Below are 22644 nucleotides of genomic sequence, written 5' to 3' on the forward strand. Positions count from 1 at the left end.
TCGCTCTTCTTTTTTCTAGATAAAATTACAATGTCCGCTTAATGAGAAGACGATTGCTGTTACAGAATCTTTTGAGTACTGGCCATTTAGTCAACATCAAATATTGCAAATTGTCTAAATCTAAATTTTAGAGTGCCGAGATGCAACCTGTATGTAAGATGAATATAAAGGAATTTGTATAGCGCACAGCTACTCAGTCGAGTGTCCCGGTGCATCAAAAGGCCCCCTGGCATAGACCCGCCCAATTACCTCCAACCACATGAAGGACACATATAAGGAAACCTAAACGCGCAATAGAAATCCTCACAGTTTTTGATCAAAAAGCAGGGTTTTAGGACGATTTCTGAAAATGATAAAATCCGTCACCACTCTCAGTGAGGCGGGGAGTGCATTCCAGGCCTGAGCGCCTAGAAGCCCAAATGGGGACTCCCCAGACCGCACACGGGAAATTCTGGGTACCTTGGCTAGATTAATTGGGGAGGATCTCAGCAATCTAGAAGGGACATATTGAGAGACCCTACTACACAGATACTTGGCCCTTGTTCCATGCCAAGCTTTGAAGAATAGTACCATTGCTTTAAATCGGATTCAGTTTTTTACCGGGAGCCAAGTTCTCTAAGGTAGGGGCACATACGTGTCCTCACCTTAAGCCTGAGAATGGCTCTAGCTGCTGCATTCTGTGACACCTGCAGACATTCTGGAAGGCCGAGATAGAGTATATTCACATAGTCCAATTTTGAAGTGATTAGTGCTTGGACCACCGATTTCCTGTATTCAAGAGACAGGAGAGGAAGACATTTCCTCAACATTCTGCGGAGACCAAAGTACGTTCCTACCACCGATTGGACTTAGGCCTTCATTGATAGACGACCATCTACCAAAACGCCTAAGTTCTTAACTTTTTGTTGAGCCGAGGAGGGTGGCGACATATCTTCAGCCCACCAGAGTCTCCAGTCATCTGGCGCTTGAGTGCCAAAAAAGAGGATTTCAGACTTTCCCAGATTGCATTTCAGCTGGTTAGATCTTAACCATGTAAACACTTTAGAGAGGCAGGTTTTGATCATGGTACCATCAAAATGCATCCCTTTGTCAGAGGAGAAGAGGAGCTGAGTATCATCAGCATATGAGCTGATTTTCGCTCCATAAGACTCAGCCAGTCCAGCTAAAGGGGACATGTAGAGATTGAAAAATGTGGGGCTCAGTATGGAGCCCTGATGGACTCCGACTTCTATTTTAGCTATTTTGGCTGCATATGGAGGACACCAAACTTGAATATGCTACTTACCAGTATGCATCTGTTCTTGGCATGTAGGGCTGCTGACATTCATATCTATAGCATAGATCGCCGCCTAGTGTTGGGTCCGGATGATTGCACATTGTTGTCCTGGAAGAGTCTTGGAAGTATCACGAGATAGGTGGCTCCTCCCCTGGACTACAGTGCGCATGGGCATCAACTCCATCCCCAGATTGTTTTTAGCCATTGTGGCGAAGATGGAGTGTAACAGTGTGAGCGATGGCCATGCTAAGAGTAAGTGTAAATTCTGCAGCCGCTACAGGCGCCGGGGAGGAGGGTGGGCGATATGAATGTCAGCAGCCCTACATGCCAAGAACAGATGCATACGGGTAAGTAGCATATTCAGTTCGAGGCATGTGGGCTGCTGAATTCATATCTATAGCATAGAATATATAGCAGTCCCTCCATTAGCGGCGGCCGCCTGTGCCAGCTGCAGACGTCTGAGAAAGTGTTTTTAGAACAGCCTGCCCTACAGCTGCTTGGAGTGCACATCTACACAGTAGTGTTTAGTAAATGTGTGTGGGGTAGACCATGCGGCTGCTCTACAAATGTCTTCCAAAGGGATATTTCCGAGGAAAGCCATGGAGGCCCCCAACTTACGGGTGGAGTGGAACTCTAGGGGGGACCGTTAAAGTGCGCTTAGCCTTTTGATAGCAAATTTGAATACACTTAACGATCCACCTGGCTATACCTGCTTTGGAAATGGGGTTGCCTTTGTGTTGGGCAGAAAAGGCAACAAAGAGTTGTTTCGTCTTCCTAAAATCTTTGGTCCTATCAATGTAGTACATCAAAGCTTGTTTGACGTCCAGAGTGTGGAGCATTCTTTCAGCCACTGTCTCTGGATTTTGGAAGAACACGGGCAGTTCAATAGTTTGATTGACATGGACCTGTGAAAGCACCTTAGGAAGAAATTTATGGTTAGTGCGCAGCACCACCCGGTTGGAGTGAATCTGTATGAAAGGTTCTTGTACAGTGAGCGCCTGGAGCTCACTAACACGTCGCAGTGACGTAATGGCTATTAGGAAAGCCACTTTCCATGTTAGGAATTGAATCTCGCATGAGTGTAGAGGCTCAAAAGGTGGACCCATCAGTCGGGTGAGTACCACATTAAGATTCCATTCAGGAGCAGGTGGGGTCCTGGGAGGAATGACTCGCTTGAGCCCTTCTAGAAAAGCTTTAATGGCAGGCACTCGGAAAAGGGAGAGATGCTGCCGGTTTTGGAGATAAGCTGCAATGGCGGATAAATGTATCCGAATGGAAGCATATGCCAGATTGCATTTGTAAAGATGTAGCAGATAACAAATGATGTTGTGCGTGGACGCGTCAAGCGGGTAAATGTTGTGTTCCACGCAATAAATGACAAACCGCTTCCATTTTGCTGCGTAGCATGCTCTGGTGGTGGGCTTTCTTGCCTCCCGTATGATATCCATGCAGTCAGGAGGCAAGTTGAGGTAGCCAAACACTAAGACCTCAGGAGCCAGATCGCCAGGTTGAGCTGTTGCGGATCTGGGTGCTGAATGTCGCCATGGCTCTGCGTCAAAAGTCTGGGTGTGAGGTACAGCCTTTGACGCGGTACCACGGAAAGGTGTAGAAACGTGGTGTACCATGGTTGGCGGGCCCACGTTGGAGCAACCAGGATGAGCGTCATCGAGTGTTGCTTTAGCTTTCGTGCCACCAGCGGTATTAGAGGTGCTGGGGGAAAAGCGCAAGCAAATTTGCCTGACCAGTTCATCCATATCGCATTGCCCTGCGACTGTGGGTGCGGGAACCTGGCGGCAAAGCTTTGGCATTTTCCCTTGTGGCGAACAGGTCTATCTCTAGATGACCCCACTGCTGGAAGTACGGGTGGAGTACTGATGGATGTATCTCCCACTCGTGCATTTGGTGGCTGTACCTGCTGAGCAGATCCGCCATCTGATTGTCCTTGCCTGGGAGGAGTTCCGCCATGAGGAAGATGTTCCTCTGAATGGCCCACTTCCACATGCTCTGAGCCAGATGAGACAACTGTGGAGAGTGTGTACCTCCCTGCTTTTGAATGTAGTACATGGCTGTCATGTTGTCCGTCCGGATCAACACGACTTTGTTGCACAGATGTACTTTGAATGCCTTCATCGCCATGAAGATTGCCATCAGCTCTAGGTGGTTGATGTGCATCTTCCTTTGCTGTGTTGTCCATAGTCCCTGCACTGTGTAGTGGAGCACATGAGCTCCCCAACCCTGTAGAGAAGCGTCCGTTGTTAGGATGATCTGTGGAACAGTCTCCTGGAACGGTCGGCCCTTGCAAAGGTTGTGTGGATTCCACCAATGCAGAGAGTTGTATGCCCGACTGGTTACCAACACTAAGTCGTTCAACTGTCCGTGAGCCTGATTCCACTGACGTGCCAAGCACTCTTGAAGCGGACGCATATGTAGACTCGCGTGCGGGACTATGAAGATGCAGGAGGCCATCATGCCTATCAACTGCATGAACACTCGTGCTGGAAGCGAGTGTTGCGGTCTGAATTTCTGGATCAGCGACTGAATGCTGTTGATCCTCACAGAACTCGGCTGAGCTGTGGCTGCCAGAGTATCTGGCTGAAGGTGCGACTTCGGATAATTTAGCGAGAAACCCAGATCGTGAAGAAGGTCAATGGTGTGGGACATGTTGGCAGCGCACTGCTGGGCTGACTTTGCTTGGACAAGCCAGTTGTCCAGATAAGGGTAGACGTGAACGTTTTGTCTCCTGAGATGCGCAGCCACTGTCGCCAGGCATTTTGTGAACACCCTGGGCGCTGTGGTCACTCCGAAAGGGAGGACCTTGAATTGGTAATGCTGATTCTGAATGGTGAATCAGAGGTATTTTCTGTGTGACGGATGTAGTGGAATGTGAAAATATGCATCTTTTAGATCTAATGTTGCGAGGAAATCCTCTTGATTGAGCAACGGAAGAACCTGCTGCAGCGTGAGCATATGAAAGTGTTCTGAGAGAATGTACTGGTTTAGGGGCCTGAGGTCCAGTATGGGTCGCAGGGACCCGTCTTTCTTTGGGATCAAGAAGTACAGGGAGTATACTCCCGAGCCTCTTTGCTCCACTGGCACAAGCTCGATTGCCCCTTTTTGCAGCATGACGAGCACCTCTTGCTGCAATAAGTGCAAATGCTCTGTTGACATAGGACGGTGCCTTGGTGGGATGTTGGATGGAGTGGACGTTAACTCCAGACAATAACCGTACTGTATAAGTTTTCTGACCCACCTGTCTGTGGTGATGGATTTCCAGACTGGCCGGAACTGTTGGAGTCTCCCCCCGACAGGTGTGGTATGGTCGGGGGCAGTGACAAGGCGTCACTGTTTGTTGGTGGCGGAGGATCGGGAGTTGTTGTTTCCATGACCTCTGCCCTTGGTGCTGTTGCTGCGATAGCCGCCTCTACTCTGCTTGTTGCAAGAGGTTTGCGCACCACCTTTAGTGTACTGTGTTTGCTGGGACATCTGGCCTGTGGAAACACCTCTATTGATTGAGCAACGAAAAGTACTACCCATAACTGCTGGGACTGGAGAGCCCCCATGGACTTCGCAGTGTCGGTGTCTTTCTTTATTTTTTCCAGTGTGGTATCCACCTCAGGTCCAAATAAGTGATCAGGGTTTACAGGCTGATTGAGGATGGTGGTTTGTATCTCTGGTTTGAACCCGGAGATTCTGAGCTAGGCCTGGCGTCGCAACATTACACTTGTGTTAATGGCCCTGGCGTCCGCTGCGTCCAGTGCACATTTAATAGAAGCATTTGAGATGAGCTTCCCTTCTTGAATGAGCATCTCCGCTGCCTCTTTATACTCATCTGGCAAGTGTTGTAACAGGGTCTCAAGTGTATCATAGTGTGCCCTGTCATATCTGGCCAAGAGTGCCTGAGTGTTTGAAATACGCCAGATATTGGCCACTTGAGCCGCCACCCTCTTCCCTGATGCTTCTAGCACTTTAGATTCCTTGTCAGGGGGAGGAGCATCACCAGTAGTTTGTGAATTCGCCCTCTTCCGGGCATTAGAAACAACTAGAGAGTCCAACGGCAATTGGCCCTTGATGTAGGTAGGGTCGCCAGGTGCCGGCTTATACCTCTTTTCAATTCTGGGGTTTATAACCCTGGCACGTGTGGGTTCTTTAAAAATGTCTGCAGCATGTTTCAAAACACCCTTCAGCATTGGCAGAGTCTTGACAGTCTTTTCAGAGGTGGAAAAGGTATCAAACAGAAAGTCCACTTCAATAGGGTCAGCATGCAGCTGGACGTCGTGATTTTTAGCTGCCCTCTCAATTAGAGCATTAAATGCCGCAGAATCCTCAGTAGGTGAGGTTTTAACAGTATATACTTGAGTGTATGGGGCAGTTTGCGGATCCCCTGGGCTCCCAGCATCTGCCCATGAGTCATGGTGGTCCTCAGGATCAGTGTCGGCAGGGAAGTTATACTCTTTATCGTCCCCTTCCCCAGCCTCCACATCAGAGTAAGTGGGTGAGGTTGGAGCAGTGTCCTGAGGTCGTGGATTAATAGGTTTAACCAGAACTGGGGAATCCGTAGAAACCTTTTTCCTCTTTAAAGGAATTGTGTAGGACTTCATAGGCTGTGCCGGCATGATCTTTCGCTTGTAGATGGAAAGTTTACCGGTGTCGGCATCGATAAATTGTTCCGACTGCCCCTCCATCAGGGGTTGTCGATGTTTTGTGCCTACAACTGCAGGGGTTGGCTTCGGCCCCGTGGACACCTTCTTGGGCGCGTTGTCGACCGTCCTGGGCACGAACGCCTTTGGCGCCACTTTCGGCGGCAGCGTGAACTGGATCGGCGCCGTTGACTTTGGCGGTTTGGCAGCGGGCTTCGGGGTGGAAGTGTCCTTCGGATCGACTGCGGAAGCCTTGTTCCTGATGCGTTGCAACGAGTCCGACACCTGCTTTGTGAAGGATGCGGACGGTTTCGTCGACCCGACGTGTGTTCTCGATCCACCAGCATGTGCAGACTCGAGGGCAACATTACTTTTGGCCTTTTCCGGGCGACGTGCTGGGTCGACAGCTTTTGGAGCTTCGAGTCCTTTGTTTGTGTTGATGGCCCTTGGCGCCGACGGTTTTGGGTCGGCGGCCTTGACAATCTGTTTTGGTGCCCCAGTCTTCGGCTCGACGCCCTTGAGCGACTTCAGTTCGATGCTCTTGAGCGACGTCACTGGATCGACAACCTTCTTCGGCTGGCCCGACCTGTCTGAAGACGTGGACGCAACCAAAGCGACAGGCGTCTTCTGTGTCGACGGCGTCTCTATCACTTTCGGTTTTGTCGAGACCGAAGCTTTCACTTTCGGTTTCGATTTTATCAATGGCGGCTCCGGAGAAGGGTCCGTAGCCGGGCCCGTAGGCGAGACCGTGGATCCAGGTGCAAGATCTTGGGTAAGGCCATGTGGCGATCCCTCGACCTGAGCCTTAGTGATTGTTCGAACGGGGCATAGCTCTTCCCCTGAGCTATCTTCCGTGGCCGCATAGGCCTCATTGTCGTCTCCTACCTCGTCGACGACGTCTTCTGTATCGAGCATTTCGACGTCTGCGTCATAGTTGGAGTCGATCTCCGCCGCTGGAGCTGAAATCGGCTCTCGATCTTCCTGCTCGTCTGCTTCTTCCCCCTGGAAAATGTTCACCGGGTCAGGGGCCGTCTGCTGGGCCTCCTGGCGCGCCACGCGCCGAAGTCGAATCGTCTTCTTGGTGCGAAACCGGGAACAAGCCATACAGTTGGCTTCATCGTGATCCGGCGACAGGCACTTGTTGCACACCGGGTGGACATCGATGTGGGGATACTTCGAGTTGTACACGGGGCATCTTTTGAACGGGCTCCGTTCCATGATGTGTCGTCGAAAGTCTGGCTGCGTTGACTGGGCCTCGAGCACCGAAGAGCCACGCGGCTCCTCTGGATGTCCGACTCGGGAACTGAGCTGGAACAGAGCTGGGCACCGAACGCAAAACAATACCGACGAAATAGGAAAGGCCTTCAGGCCTAAAGAAAAGTTTCTATCGATTCCGATCTTGGGTGATCAAATATGCATCCGAACCCAATGGCGGAAAAAAACAATCTGGGGATGGAGTCGATGCCCATGCGCACTGTAGTCCAGGGGAGGAGCCACCTATCTCGTGATACTTCGAAGACTCTTCCAGGACAACAATGTGCAATCATCCGGACCCAACACTAGGCGGCGATCTATGCTATAGATATGAATTCAGCAGCCCACATGCCTCGAACCTTCTGATCCCTGTCTTTCAAATATGAGGTTAGCCATTTTAATACAGAGACTCCAATCCCAAGATCCTGAATCCTGTCCAGAAGTTTAACATGAGGCACAGTGTTGAAGGCAGCTGATAAATCTAACAAAATCAAAATGGACTTTCCACCCCGTCCAAGGTCATCTTGATGTATTCAGATACTTCTAAGAGGGCGGTCTCTGTGCTGTAATTAAGTCGAAACGCCGACTGTCTATTGTGGAGAAGGTTGTTAGTTTTGCTGTTGTGTGTTGTTGTCTAGGCGGTCATTGAAGGCGGTCCTTTTGGCAGATCTGATGAGTTGGTGGTGTCTGTGGGTGGCGTTCCTGTGGGCTGTGTAGCTTTCCGTTGTTCTTTCGCGGGTCCAGTTTTTTTCTAGTTTTCGGCAGGTTCGCTTGGAGGCTTTCGGTGAACCAGCAGGTTCTCTTGAAGGTGTGGGTGTTCGGGGTTTCTTGAGCCGGGCGAGGGTGCTGGTGCAGTCGTTGATCCATTTTCGGAGGCTACGGCGTCTGGGTCGGTTGGGTCTGCGGGTGGGTTCTGGGTGAGGGCGGCGGTTAGCTGGTCCTAGGGGATCTTGCCCCAGCTGCGGCGAGGCATCTGCTGGGTGCCGTGGTGTGTGGTGGGTTTCCGGAAGGTGAAGTGGATGCAGCGGTGATCGGTCCAGTGGAGTTTGGTGGTGCGGTCGAGGAAGACATGGGTGCATGCTGAGAAGATGGGGTCAAGCGTGTGGCCGGCGGAGTGTGTGGATGCTGTGACGAGTTGTCGGAGTCCGAGGTTGCCAAGGTTGTCGATCAGGGTGGAGGAATTGGGATCGTTGTTCTCGAGGTGGAAATTCAGGTCCCAGAGGAGAATGTAGTCCATGGAGGCGAGGGCTTGTGTGCTGACGAAGTCGGGGATGGAGTCGCAGAACTGCGGTCGCGGTCCGGGGGGTCTGTAGATGAGGGTGCCTCGGAGGGTGGTGTTGGAGTCCGTGTGGATCTGGAAGTGCAGGTGTTTGGCGGTGCTGAGGGTGTCGTCGGCGTTTGTTGAGATTTTGAGAGTGTTTCTGTGGACGATGGCAATTCCTCCTCCTATTCCGTTGGTGCGGTCCTTGCGGGTGATCTTGTAGCCTTCCGGGATGGCTATGGCGATGTCAGGTGCCGAGGAGGGGATCAGCCAGGTCTCAGTCAGGAAGGCAACGTCTGGGGCGTAGGTGTCGAGTAGGTCCCAGTGTTCAACGGCGTATTTGCGGGCGGAGCGGGTGTTGAGCAGGATACATCTGAGGAAGTTGGTTTCCATGTTGGGTGGGTTGGCGGGCCAGATGCTGGTGAAGCTGCAGTTCCGGCAGGAGAAGGGTCCTTGGGTGCGTTTCGGGGCGGCCAGGCAGCAGGGTGCCAGATTGTCCGGCGTTGAGAGTGCTGGAGTCGTAGCGGAGGCGGGTGTCGTGGTGTGTGCGGGGTCCAGAGTTCCTGGTGCTGGGCGCGGTCCAGGACCAGACAGGCGCAGACGGGCTTGCCTTAGGCACGCCTTTGGCGCGGCCGCGCACGACCGCTGCACGGCCGCGTAGGGTCAGGCATATATGGGGAGGTGAGAGGGAGGAGCAGCTGGGGGGCGGGAGCAGCGAATGGGCAGTGGTCAGTCAGGGGGGCGGGGCCATAGGGGACACAGCGGCGGGGGAGACGAGTGGCACAGAAGGCAAAAACGGGGCACAGGAGGGGGAAAACAGTGGCACAGAAGGCAAAACAGGGCACAAGGAGGGGGAAAACAGTGGCACAGAAGGCAAACAAACGGGGCACAAGGAGGGGGAAAACAGTGGCACAGAAGGCAAAAACGGTGCACAAGAGGGTGCAAACAGTAGCAGGAAAACAGTGGCACAGAAGGCCAAAAACGGGGCACAAGGAGGGGGAAAACAGTGGTACAGAAGGCAAAAAAAACAGGGCACCAAGACGGAAGAAGCACACTTACGAGCGAGACCTCAGCAGCGGCAGGGGCACACAGGCAGAGGGTCAGGGGTCACTCTAAGAACCCAACCTCAACAACAGCCCGAGAAGAAGTACTGCAACCCAAGGGAGATTCAGTTACTTTCAATGCACATGCTCAGGAGCATAAAGAGCCCTGGATAGGCAAATAATGTACAAAGTATTGGTCAATGGGGGGAAAGTATATTCCACTTTTATGACCTAAGCAGGAAGCCTGGTGACCGAAATGCTGCCCTTTTCAGAAGTTCAGGCCCTTCTCCAATCCTGGAAAAGTACATCTTACTATTGTCCAGACCAGACAGTCGGAGGTCATATCAGTTTAAATTGGTCAAGTGGTGAATGTGGATTGCCTTGTCAATGTTTAGTGAAAGGCAGTCATTGCTAGATGACAGTCATAAACATAGGAAGAGGGTGAACGTAGAGGGCCTGAATCTCACTCCTGCAGTGTGCTAATGCTATCGCAGCCAGAAAGACAGTTTTTAAGGGAAGGAGGCACAATGGACAACTGCGCATCAATTCCAAAGGAGTAAAAACGAGGAAAGTAAGAACCAAATTTAAGTCCCACTGTGACATCACAAAGGGCTCTGGTGGAAACATATGTACCAAAACTTTTAAAAAAGCATTACAAAAGGGAGTTTGAAGAAGGATGAGCAAGAGCGTGGCCTGCCTGCAATTGAGCGACCAAGCTCAGACAATGTTCATCTTCCATTTGCTAGAGGTCGTACAAGAGTCTTGACTGGAGCAGCTGCCCTAGCAAAGGGATTCAGACTCGGGGCTCATTCCCTGCCTGGATAGTTGTGGCGAACGTGGACCTCTATGGCTCCACTCTCCTGTTTGGGATCATGCAGGCTTAATTTGCCATGTTGCAGCCTGTTGAAGAGGTAGAACAGAATGTGAAGACACATCATCCCTCACAGGCAGTCAGTCCGGAAACCCTGCTGAGCCCTCTACGCCCTGAACCGAGAACTAAATTGAGTGTTTCAGCGCGGGAGAATGAGACAGGAGGCCTGCCCACATCCCTCTATGGTTATGAACCCAATACTCTAAGGTCGGTGAAGTTGTGACGTTTCATGAGGAGGCTGCAATGCATGGGGAGCTATGGCAGAGGCGGCAGCCAGGGGAGACAATGAGTGGTTTACAAATCTGCTGAGGCCGAAGAGGGGACCCCCCCTCCCCTCACCCCACTCAAGACAGCTGAGAGGTGCTTGCTTTCGCCGCTCCGCCCACATGGTCACTTCAAGCTTGGTGCTTGGGCACGGTCCGATTAAGAGTTGATCATGTGAGAGATTACCTTGACAGACAGTGAGGTCATGGCACTGAGATTTCTTCTGGGACAGTGGAGCTAACCTAGAACCCTCAGTTGGCCTTGCTGGTCCTTCTCTGGGGTTATAACTTTGTTGTTGGCAGGAGGCCTGGACTGCTGGGGTCATTGCCTTGCTGGGCCATGGGTGCCACATGCCCCATCACAGATTTGACTGCTTCTGCAGCCTCATAAAGGATGCTTGAAGTGGTGGGTTGGCTGGTCAAATGGTCATGTTGGTACCTATATAGCATTGTGCTCTGCTTGATGGGGGAACTAGGTGACTAGCTCTAAACATCGAGATATACACACCCACCATCTTCGGCAAACACCAGGTGAATTCACCCAACCCCAGAGAAAATGGACAGGCGCTGACAACAGCGGCATCTAGGGGACTCTAGCAAGAGAGCACTCAGAGGCTGCCCTTGTCCTCAGATGCAGCAGTCCTACTCCAGACCAGTAATGGATTAAAAGAAATTCCGGAAGCAAAGATAGGTGCAGTCGGCTATAGGTAGCCTACTGTGTCAAGACCTTCACCAAACAATGGATACGATCTCAGAGGCAGAAAAAAGGCTGTCAACTGTTGAAGACACAATCAAGAACATGCAACAGAACATTAATAAACTTTCTACATGCACTAAAATTCTTGAAGATGCGGAAAGGCAAACTCACTGTAACCACCTAAGGTTTGTGGGATTCCCTGAGAGTTGTGGGGGCATATCCCTGACACAATTCCTCGAAGACAGCTGAGATCATTCCTCCTCTCTGACAGACTGTCCATGTTTTTTTTAATTGAACAGGCTCACTGGGCCCTTGTTATGAAACTCCCTGCCCAGGTGACCCAGAGCCTAATGATGTATGGTTCCTGAAACAAAGACTTGGATAAAATCCCTCCTTTCACCTGGAAGACCACTCAAATCCGCTATGAGCTTCATGCAATACTAATATTTCCAGATAGCACTGCCTTGTACAAAAAAGACGGAAATTGTTTGAGGACGACAAGAGGAAGATGAAGCTGCTTACTACTGGTTACATGCTTCTCTGCCTGGCAAAGTTAAAGGTAATTTCTGAGTCCTGTACCTTCTTATTTGAGACTCCTGAGGAAAGGGTAGAGGAGTGCCACCCACTGAGACAACATCCATTGCCCCTCCTAGAGGGTGGGGAGCTTTGAGTCTTCTGAAAGAGGCCCAGTCAGTGTGAAAACTCTGAATAAGGCATGCAACTGAAACAGATCCCTATCTAATAAATGTAAACCGGGATTTCCATTGTTGCAATCATGCAAAACTTGGAGGGCTCTGGATTTGATTGAAGAAGCCTCGGCAGATGGTGGGGCTGTCCCCTCGTGCCTTTGATAGACGCTCCTTCTGGAATACTGATTCCATAGACACAGTCTAGTAATGATTTCTATTTTACTCTGTGTGCCCTGGCTGACTCTGAGGGATATACGAGTTTAACTTTCTGAGGAGGAGGGCGGGGGGCTGCCCTATCCTGACCATCGCTGTTTTAGATGTTACACGAATTCCCCGGTTTGTGGAACTTCCTCTCCTATCAACAGCAGGCGATCCCAATCTGTAGCTTTTAGTTGTTTTTCACTTTTTTTTGCTATTTGGGTGGATGTTGGATTTGGGGGTATGGCAGACCCAGATTGATTCTTTGTTCTGCTTTTTCAGTTGTCCCACTACAAGAAGCTTCCAGGTTTAGAAGTGTAAGGTGAGATGGGTGGGTTGAAGTTTTGACAGTTGAGGTACTGTTTGTCATTTGTTGGTATTGTTTCACCAAGCCACAAGTAGGTCATGATGCTTCGGGTGCAGGCCCGCCACTTGATGTGGCTCTTGTCCAATGGATGGGGGCACGATCTCTTATGAGGTCATAGATCAGTCTCTCCCCTGGAATGTTATGAGCTCCTAGACCACATCAAGTGAGGTGTCATCCCACCTGCAGCTCAGCATCACTATCCTGACAAATGTTTCTTAGAGGATATTCATCTACTGGGTAACAAACACCTGTTTCAAGGTTGCAGGATCTTCTCACAGGTGTTTCAGCCAGGATCTCAAGGGGTTTACGTGGGCGGCCATTTTGATGTGCGAGGAAAGAGTCACCTTGCCAGATTCCCAATTGCCCTTGGTCTCACCGATACATGGAGAGAGTTTTATCTCCATTACAGTGACTCTACATATTATTCCGAAGTAATACACTTTGGAGAGACATCATTGGCAATCAATCAGGGGTAAAAGACAGGCGCCAACAGGCAGTGTAGGATCTGGAAGGTCAGGCAAAGAAGCTGGAGCCTCACCAGCAGAATTCCCCTTCGCAATCTGATTCACACCCAAGACATACTTAACGAGACATGGCTAGGGGAAAGGAGGATGGTTTGGTAGGGAACCAGAGCCGCATTTATCAGTGGTGTAGTAAGGCCAGCAAAACACTAATGGTTGTGCTCCAATAATATAAGGAGGGATCCAATAGTATAACTTAGAAATGATAAACGGATTAACATCGAAGGGGACTTGGACAGAGCCAAGAATATACGTTTTACTATGTACAATTTTACTTCCCGGACTTGTGACCAGGCCCAGTAGGGCTAGAGGGGTTTGTTCAAAATCTCCCCATTCAGGGTTTATATTGAGGACAGAGAGAACTACTGGAGGGGGAGATTAATGACGAGGAGTTGGCAGAGGCTCTTTAAGAGTTAAAACCACATAAAACCGCTGGACCCAATGGATTACCAGCAGAATTCTTTGTAGTGGCAATGTCTTGACTCGCCAGCCCGATGTTGACATTGTTCACCAAAGTGGTAAATAGGGGATGCTTCCCCGGATTCCTGTATGACAGGTTAATGGAGAACCACCTGTCTAAGGTGAGCTTGCACATAAGGATCATTCCAGTTTTATGCCCGGAGGAGCAAGTAGACGATTATTAGGGGGGATCAATGCATTCACTCTAGCAGATAGATTACAAGGTCCAGCAGCACTTTTCCTTGCTGACTTAGAAAAAGCCTTTGATTCTATGGGGTAGCGTTATTTATCCCTATAGCTGACAAGACTTAACTTGGACCCCAATTCAATACATACAACTTTGACTTCACAGATTAGTGTTGTAGGGGCTACTTCTTCGGCAATCCCGAGGCAGCGGGTGATCAGAATAAGGTGCCTGCCCTCTCCTCTGCTATTCACTGTTGCGATTGAGCCTCTGGCGGAATGCTCAGGGTGGATGCGCAGGTGAAGGGTTGTGAATGTGCAGGTGAAGTGTTGTGGGTGCACATCATAGATTGAAGAAAGGGTGTTGTATGAAGTGAATATGCTACTTACCAGTATGCATCTGTTCTTGGCATGTAGGGCTGCTGACATTCATATCTGTAGCATAGATCGCCGCCTAGTGTTGGGTCCGGATGATTGCACATTGTTGTCCTGGAAGAGTCTTCGAAGTATCACGAGATAGGTGGCTCCTCCCCTGGACTACAGTGCACATGGGCATCGACTCCATCCTCAGATTGTTTTTAGCCATTGTGGCAAAGATGGAGTGTAATAGTGTAAGCGATGGCCATGCTTAAGAGTAAATGCAAGAAAGTCTGCAGCCGCTACAAGAACAGATGCCAAGAACAGATGCATACTGGTAAGTAGCATATTCAGTTCGAGGCATGTGGGCTGCTGAATTCATATCTATAGCATAGAATACATAGCAGTCCCTCCATTAACGGCGGCCGCCTGTGCCAGCTGCAGAAGTCTTAAAAAGTGTTTTAAGAACAGCCTGTCCTACAGCTGCCTGCTGTTTGGAGTGCACATCTACGCGGTAATGTTTAGTAAATGTGTGTGGTGTAGACCATGTGGCTGCTCTACAAATATCTTCTAAAGGAATATTACCAAGGAACGCCATGGAGGCCCCCAACTTGCGGGTGGAGTGGGCTCTGGGGGGGACCGTTAAAGTGCGCTTAGCCTTGTGATAGCAAATCTGAATGCAATAACAATCCACCTGGCTATCCCTGCTTTGGAAATGGGGTTGCCCTTGTGCTGTGGCGAAAAGGCAACAAAGAGTTGTTGTGTCTTCCTAAAATCCTTTGTCCTATCGATGTAATACATCAAGGCTCGCTTGACATCCAGAGTGTGGAGCATTCTTTCTGCTACTGTCTCAGGATTCTGAAAGAAAGCGGGCAGTTCTATGGTCTGATTGACATGAAACTGCGAAACCACCTTATGAAGAAATTTAGGGTTAGTGCGCAGTACCACCCTGTTGGAATGAATTTGAATAAATGGCTCTTGTACAGTGAGCGCCTGTAGCTCACTAACACGTCGTAGAGACGTAATGGAAATGAGAAAAGCCACTTTCCATGTTAAGAACTGAATCTCACATGAATGTAGAGGCTCAAAAGGTGGGCCCATTAACCTGGTGAGGACCACATTGAGGTTCCACACAGGAGCTGGCGGGGTTGTGGGAGGGATGACCCGCTTCAGCCCCTCTAGGAAGGCTTTAATGGCAGGCACCCTGAAAACAGAGAGATGCTGCCTGTTCTGGAGATAAGCCGCTATGGCGGATAAGTGTATCCGAATTAAGCATACGCCAGATTGCATTTGTAAAGATGTAACAAATAGCAGATGATATTAGGAATGGATGCATCTAGCGGGTTGATGTTGTGTTCTGTACAGTAAATGACAAACCGCTTCCATTTCGCTGCATAGCAAGCTCTGGTAGTGGGCTTTCTTGCCTCCCGGAAGATGTCCATGCATTCAGGAGGCAAATCAAGGTAGCCAAACTCTAAGACCTCAGGAGCCAGATCGCCAGATTGAGCTGTTGTGGATCTGGATGCTGAATGTCGCCATGGTTCTGCGTCAAGAGCCTGGGTGTGAGGTGCAGCCTTTGATGCGGTACCACGGAGAGTTCTAGAAACGTGGTGTACCATGGTTGGCGTGCCCACGTTGGAGCAACCAGGATGAGTGTCATCGAGTGCTGCTTTAGCTTTCTTGCCACCAGCGGTATGAGAGGTGCTGGGGGAAAAGCGTACGCAAATCTGCCTGACCAGTTCATCCATATCGCATTGCCCTGCGACTGTGGGTGAGGGAACCTGGCGGCAAAGCTTGGGCATTTTGCGTTTTCCCTTGTGGCAAACAGGTCTATCTCCGGATTACCCCACTGCTGGAAGTACGGGCGGAGTACTGATGGATGTAACTCCCACTCGTGCATTTGGTGGCTGTACCTGCTGAGCAGATCCGCCATCTGATTGTCCTTGCCCGGGAGGTGTTCTGCCATGAGGAAGATGTTCCTCTGAATGGCCCACTTCTACATGCTCTGAGCCAGATGAGACAACTGTGGAGAGTGGGTACCTCCCTGCTTTTGGATGTAGTACATGGCCGTCATGTTGTCCGTCCGGATCAACACGACCTTGTTGCACAGATGTACTTTGAAGGACTTGAGTGCCATGAAGATTGCCATCAGTTCTAGGTAGTTGATGTGCATCTTTCTTTGCTGCGTCGTCCATAGTCCCTGCACCGTGTAGTGGAGCACATGAGCTCCCCATCCCTGGAGAGACGCGTCCGTCGTCAGGATAATCTGTGGCACAGGCTCTTGGAACGGTCGGCCCTTGCAAAGGTTGTGTGGATTCCACCAATGCAGAGAGTTGTATGCCCGACCGGTCACCAACACTAGGTCGTTCACCTGTCCTTGAGCCTGAGTCCACTGATGTGCCAAGCATTCTTGGAGCGGACGCATATGCAACCTTGCGTGCGGGACTATGAAGATGCAGGAGGCCATCATGCCTATCAACTGCATGAACACTCTCGCTGGAAGTGAGTGTTGCGGTCTGAACTTTTGGATTAGCGACTGTTTGTTGTCGATCCTCACTGAATTTGGCTGAGCCGTGGCTGCCAGAGTATCTATCGTTGCGCCCAGATACTGCCGCACATGGGCTGGCTGAAGGTGCGACTTCGGATAGTTCAGTGAGAAGCCCAGACCGTGAAGAAGGTGAACGGTGTGGAACATATCTGCAGCGCACTGCTGGGCTGACTTCGCCTGAACCAGCCAGTCGTCCAGATAACGATAGACATGGATGTTTTGTCTCCTGAGGTGCGCCACCACTGTCGCCAGATATTTCGTGAACACTCTGGGGGCTGTGGTCACCCCGAAAGGAAGGACCTTGAATTGGTAATGCCGATTCTGAATGGTGAACCCGAGGTATTTCCTGTGGGATGGATGGAGTGGGATGTGAAAGTAAGCATCCTTGAGATCCAAGGTTGCTAGGAAGTCTCCCTGATTGAGCAACGGAAGAACCTGCTGCAGTGTTAGCATGTGGAAGTGTTCCGAGAGAATGTACTGGTTTAGGGGCCTTAGGTCCAGAATAGGTCTGAGAGACCCGTCCTTCTTTGGGATTAAGAAGTACAGGGAATACACCCCTGTGCCTTCTTCCTCCACTGGCACGAGCTCTATTGCGCCTTTTTGCAGCATGACAAGAACCTCCTGCTGCAATAAGTGCAAATGCTCTGTGGACATAGGACGCTGTTTTAGCGGTATGTTGGGTGGAGTGGATGTTAGCTCCAAACAATAGCCGAACTGGATAAGTTGCCTGACCCACCTGTCTGTGGTGATGGATTTCCAGACTGGCAGGAATTGCTGGAGTCTCCCCCCGACATGTGTTGGATGGTCGGGGGGCAGTGACTGGGAGTCACTGTTTGTTGGTGGCGAAGGAACAGGAGTTGTTGTTGCCCCTGCCTCTGCCCTTGGTGCTGTTGCCGCGGTATCCTCCTCTACTCTGCTTGGTGTAAGAGGATTGCGCCCCACCTTTGTTGAATTGTGTTTGCTGTGACATTTGGCCTCTGGAAACACCTCTATTGCCTGAGCGACGAAAAGTGCTCCCCCGAAACTGCTCGGACTGGAGAGCCCCCATGGCCTTGGCAGTCTAGGTATCCTTCTTTATTTTTTCCAGGGTGGTATCCACCTCAGGACCAAATAATCTGTCAGGGTTTACTGGCTGGTTAAGGATGGTAGTTTGTATTTCCGGCTTAAATCCAGAGATCCTAAGCCATGCTTGACGTCTCAGCATCACACTGGTATTAATTGCCCTGGCCGCAGTGTCCGCAACGTCTAGTGCACATTTGATGGAAGCGTTCGAGATTAGCTTCCCTTCCTGGATAAGCATCTCCCCTGCCTCTTTATATTGACCTGGTAGATGTTGCAACAGGGTCTCTAGTGTGTCGTAGTGTGCCCTGTCGTATCTAGCCAAGAGTGCCTGCGTGTTAGAGATACGCCAGATATTGGCCGCCTGAGCTGCTACTCTCTTTCCCGATGCCTCCAGCACTTTAGATTCTTTGTCTGGGGGAGGAGCTTCACCGGTGGTCTGCGAATTCGCCCGTTTGCGGGCATTAGAAACTACCAAAGAGTCCAATGGCAACTGGCCCTTGATGTAGGTAGGATCGCCAGGCGCCGGTCTGTATTTTTTCTCAATTCTAGGGTTGACTACCCTTGACCGTGTGGGTTCCTTAAAAATGTCTGCAGCATGCTTAAGGACCCCCTTCAGCATTGGAAGAGTCTTTACAGTCTTTTCAGCAGTGGAGAAAGTGTCAAAGAGGAAGTCCACCTCTACAGGGTCAGCATGCATTTCAACGTCGTGGTTTTTAGCTGCCCTCTCAATCAAGGCATTAAATGCCGCAGAATCCTCAGTGGGAGAGGTCTTGACGTTATACACCTGAGGGTCAAGGACGGCGTGCTGATCCCCTTGGTCATCTGCCTCTACCCATGAGTCCTGTTGTTATCAGGCTCTGTGTTGGCAGAAAAATTGTATTCCTCATCCTGCTCCCCGGCATCCTCTCCATCAGAGTAAGTGGGTGAGGGCGTTGCACGTCTTGGAGTCTGAGGAACTATCGGTTCGACCAAGACCGGTGATTCTGGAGCAGGCCTTCTGCGCTTTAGAGGAATTGTGTATGACTCCAAAGGCTGCGATGCCGTGATTTTTCTTTTGTAAAGCGTAAGCTTCCCGGTGTCGGCATCGATGAAATGCTCCGACTGCTCCTCTACTAAGGGTGGTCGATGCTTCAAGCTCCCAGCCGGGTGAGTCGGCTCTGACACCACAGAGTCCTTGGGCACCGACCGTGGTGCGAAGGCCTTCGGCGCCACCTTCGGCGGCAACGTCAAGAGGATCGGCGTTGAAGTCTTTGTCACCGGGACAGCTTGCTTCGGGGTGGAAGGTGCCTTTGGTTCCGACGCTGAAGCCTTGTCCCTAATCCGCTTGAGGGAGTCCGAGACCTGCTTCGTGAAGGAAGTGGACAGTTTCGTCGACCCGACAGTTGACCTCGGTCCACCCACAGGGGAAGACCCGAGCGTCGATGACTTCGGCTTTTCTGATCGAGGCGTAGGAGCATCCTTCTTAAGAGCGCTACGATCTCTGTCTGTGGCCGCAGACGTTGACGCCGACTGTTTCGGATCGGCGGCCTTGACTACTGGCTTCGGGGTCCCAGTTTTCGGCTTGCCTGACTGCGGCTCGACTGTCTTTTTTGACTTCGGCTCGACGGCCTTGCTTGACTCCGAGTCGACGACCTGTTTGGTTTTCGGCTCGACGACCTTGACCACTGTTGGAACCTTGACCGGGTCGATAGCCTTCTTCGGCTTCGATAGCCCCGACACCTCGGAAGACGATGGCGTCGATGGGGGAGCAGACGTCTTCAGTTTCGATGGCGCCTCGACCATTTTTGTTTTTGTCGACACCGATGGTTTCAGTTTCGGTTTCGTTTTCGACAATGGCGGCTCTGCCGAAGTGTCCGTAGCCGGGCCGGAAGGCGGGGCCGTGGATTATGGTATAAGGTCTTGGGTAAGGCCATGTGGCGATCCCTCGACCTGAGCCATTGTAATTGTTCTAACGGGGCATAGCTCTTCCTCTGAGCTATCTTCCATGGCCCCATAGGCCTCATTGTCGTCTCCTACCTCGTCGACGACTTCTACGTCTTGGCCAAGACGTAGAAATCTGCATCTGAACCTGTTGTCCGTCCGCTGCATCGTCGTCGAAGATGTCCACCGGTGCCGGGGCCGAGCGCGGGGCCTCGAGGCGCGCCACGCGCCGAAGCCGAATCGTCTTCTTCGAACTAAACCTGGAACAGGCCATACAGCTGGCCTCGTCGTGGTCCGGCGACAGGCACTTGTTGCACACTGGATGGACGTCAATGTGGGGATACTTCGATCCGCACACGGGACACTTCTTGAACGGACTCCGTTCCATGCCGTCGAAAGTCTTGCTGCGTCGACTGGGCCTCGATCACCGAAGAGTCACACGACTCCCCTGGATATCCGACTCGAACTGAGTCGGAACTGAAAGGGTAACCGAACGTAAACAATACCGACGGTTCGAAAAGGCCTTCAGGCCTCGAAAAAGTGTATGTTGATTCCGAACTGGAGATAACGAAAATACATCCGAACCCAATGGCGGAAAAAAACAATCTGAGGATGGAGTCGATGCCCATGCGCACTGTAGTCCAGGGGAGGAGCCACCTATCTCGTGATACTTCGAAGACTCTTCCAGGACAACAATGTGCAATCATCCGGACCCAACACTAGGCCGCGATCTATGCTATAGATATGAATTCAGCAGCCCACATGCCTCGAACATTATGTTCCGGAGTTTCTCAATGATCTGTAGTGGTCTGGACCCCAACTAATGCAGATCTTCTATATTTCTAGCACTTTAACTAGCCTTCTGATTAATAACTTCAAATCCTCTATTTTTCTTAGAGGTCTTGGCTTGGACACAGGACAGACAGTTGGCGAAGCGCTTTATAAATGTCAGATAGCATAACACACCAGACAACTTCACAGGTTCCTTAGCGGCCTGGGAGGAAGGCTTGAGCTCATTAACTGATAATGACTGGGTGGAGGTGCTTCCTATTCTGCTGGAGGCTTTGGTTGTCTCCCATTTACAACGTATTCTATTAAGCTCTATATACATCACCCACTTCTCACACCATCGCTTAAGGTCAAGTTGGATTAGGAGGTCACCATCGTACCTACATTGCTTGGTACATGCTGGTGACTTTTTACGTACAGTATGGAGCTGTGGAAAGAAGGCTCCTTTTATTCTGAGAGGGTTCCCTCCATGGTCAAGGGCGTGTTGTGTTGGAGACTTCCCCAGTCCCCAAGATGATTTTCTTGCATATTGATGTAGATTAGAATAGCAATAGGTATAGAATGGTGTTCCTTTGGATTGCTTTATAGGTCGATAAAAGAGACATAGTTCAGCAGTGGAAGAATCAGGAGCCACCTCAGTAGAAAGCTGACAAAAGGGATTTGACTACTGTATGGGGCTTAAAAGACCGGTGTATGAGGCGGCGGTTTGCCCACTGAAACATCAGAAGATATGGGGAACCTGGGTTCATTGTAGTGGCATCATACTTGACCCCGTGACTCAAAGAATTACATCATTAGATATTTCTACCTTCTCTGTTGCATGATGATGTGCCTAAGATGTAATCTGAAATGGGGGTGGGAGAGATTCGTGGCCTGAAGAGATATTGATTACATGATTATGTTTTGCCCGGAGACGTGGGCTGAATACTGTTTTGTCTCAGTTGTGCTATCGTAAAAAAACAGTACATTGTGTTTCAAAAACAAAAAACCCCAATAAATAGCTCTCAATTTGGTGACATAATCTGATCTACACAGGTGGCATTACTGCACATGTAAAATGAATACACTTTTTTAGAATTTTGAGAGGTTATCTATTTATACATGTTGAACATGACTTGCATGCCAAATATTTGCATAGCTAGGCTGGAGCATGGGCTTTAAGAGCCATTCCCAACCCATGGCTCAGCTCTCCCTGTTAAGTTGCTGGCTCACCCACCTCTAAAGTTGCTGGCTCACCCACCTCTAATGGTAACAGTAGATTTCAAATACGCACCTTTGTGCCTGAACACCGTGGGGCCCGAAGGCCTGCTCCATCTTCTGCACAGATTTCTCCTGTAGCACCAGCACTGCCGGAGACTCACGAGTCTTCCTTCTAGTCCCAGGTGTGCCCTCTACAAACTTCTGATCCTGCAGGGATAGGGCCACAAAGAATAAACATACTTCACATAGCACATGCCTGCGGTGCGCATGTGCAACATTCGCCACATACATTAGTGAACAAGCATTGGCAAAGCCAATATGTCAAGCCTAATCATGAGCTATTGGCTTTGCCAATATGTTTTAGCAAAGTTGTATACCAGCATGTCTAATAGTTAGTGTTGTTAGGAGAGTGGAGTGTCGTGGAGTATAGTAGATTGTTATGGAGCGGCGTAGAGAGTCGTGAGAAGCACACAGTGGTGTAGAGTGGAGTGAGGTGAAGTAGAGTGTCTTGGATTGGCATAAAGTGGAGTAGCACCGAGTATTGTGGAGGGTGTAGAAAGTCGTAGATTGGTATGGTGCAGAGTGGAGTAGAGTGTCGTAGAGTGGAGTGGCATAGAGTGCCATAGAGTGGGGTGGTGAAGAGAGTGTTGCATAAAGTGGAGTAGATTGTCGTAATGTGGAATGTCAGAGTGGAGTTGTGCAGTAGAGTGGATGGCATGGAGTGGAGTAGAGTTTTGTAGAGTGGATTGGCATAGAGTGGCATTAAGGGAAGTGGCATAAACTGCAGACATGAAGAAGGAATAAGAGTAGTGCCTCCCAGCCTCTCCTACTCTGACTACCCTATCCCCTAAAAAAAGCATTAACATTTCTAGGTCGAGTTCCCTCCCGGGGATAACAGAGCTTAACACTCTATGCATGGCTTTGAGTGCAACAAGCACACGTAATGCTGCCATATGACAGTGTCTACTGTCCAATGCAATTCCATGCTTAACTATGGAAATTCCACAAAACGCTACGTCATTTGAACTGGTACCCTTTCGAAAGACCCA

The 22644-nt window shown here is 50.3% G+C and overlaps 1 protein-coding gene across 2 annotated transcripts in view; it reads right to left on the minus strand.

Moving 5' to 3' along the window:
* Positions 1–22644, minus strand: part of LOC144754517 (uncharacterized) — a 424858-nt gene that overhangs the window by 196753 nt on the left and 205461 nt on the right. For both annotated transcript variants that reach the window (XM_078642413.1, XM_078642414.1), the window contains one exon: positions 21669–21802. In XM_078642413.1, the coding sequence (XP_078498539.1) occupies positions 21669–21802 (134 nt within the window). The remainder of the gene's footprint in view (positions 1–21668; positions 21803–22644) is intronic.

Source organism: Lissotriton helveticus, chromosome 5_1 (assembly GCF_964261635.1).
Source record: "Lissotriton helveticus chromosome 5_1, aLisHel1.1, whole genome shotgun sequence".
Taxonomy (NCBI): domain Eukaryota; kingdom Metazoa; phylum Chordata; class Amphibia; order Caudata; family Salamandridae; genus Lissotriton; species Lissotriton helveticus.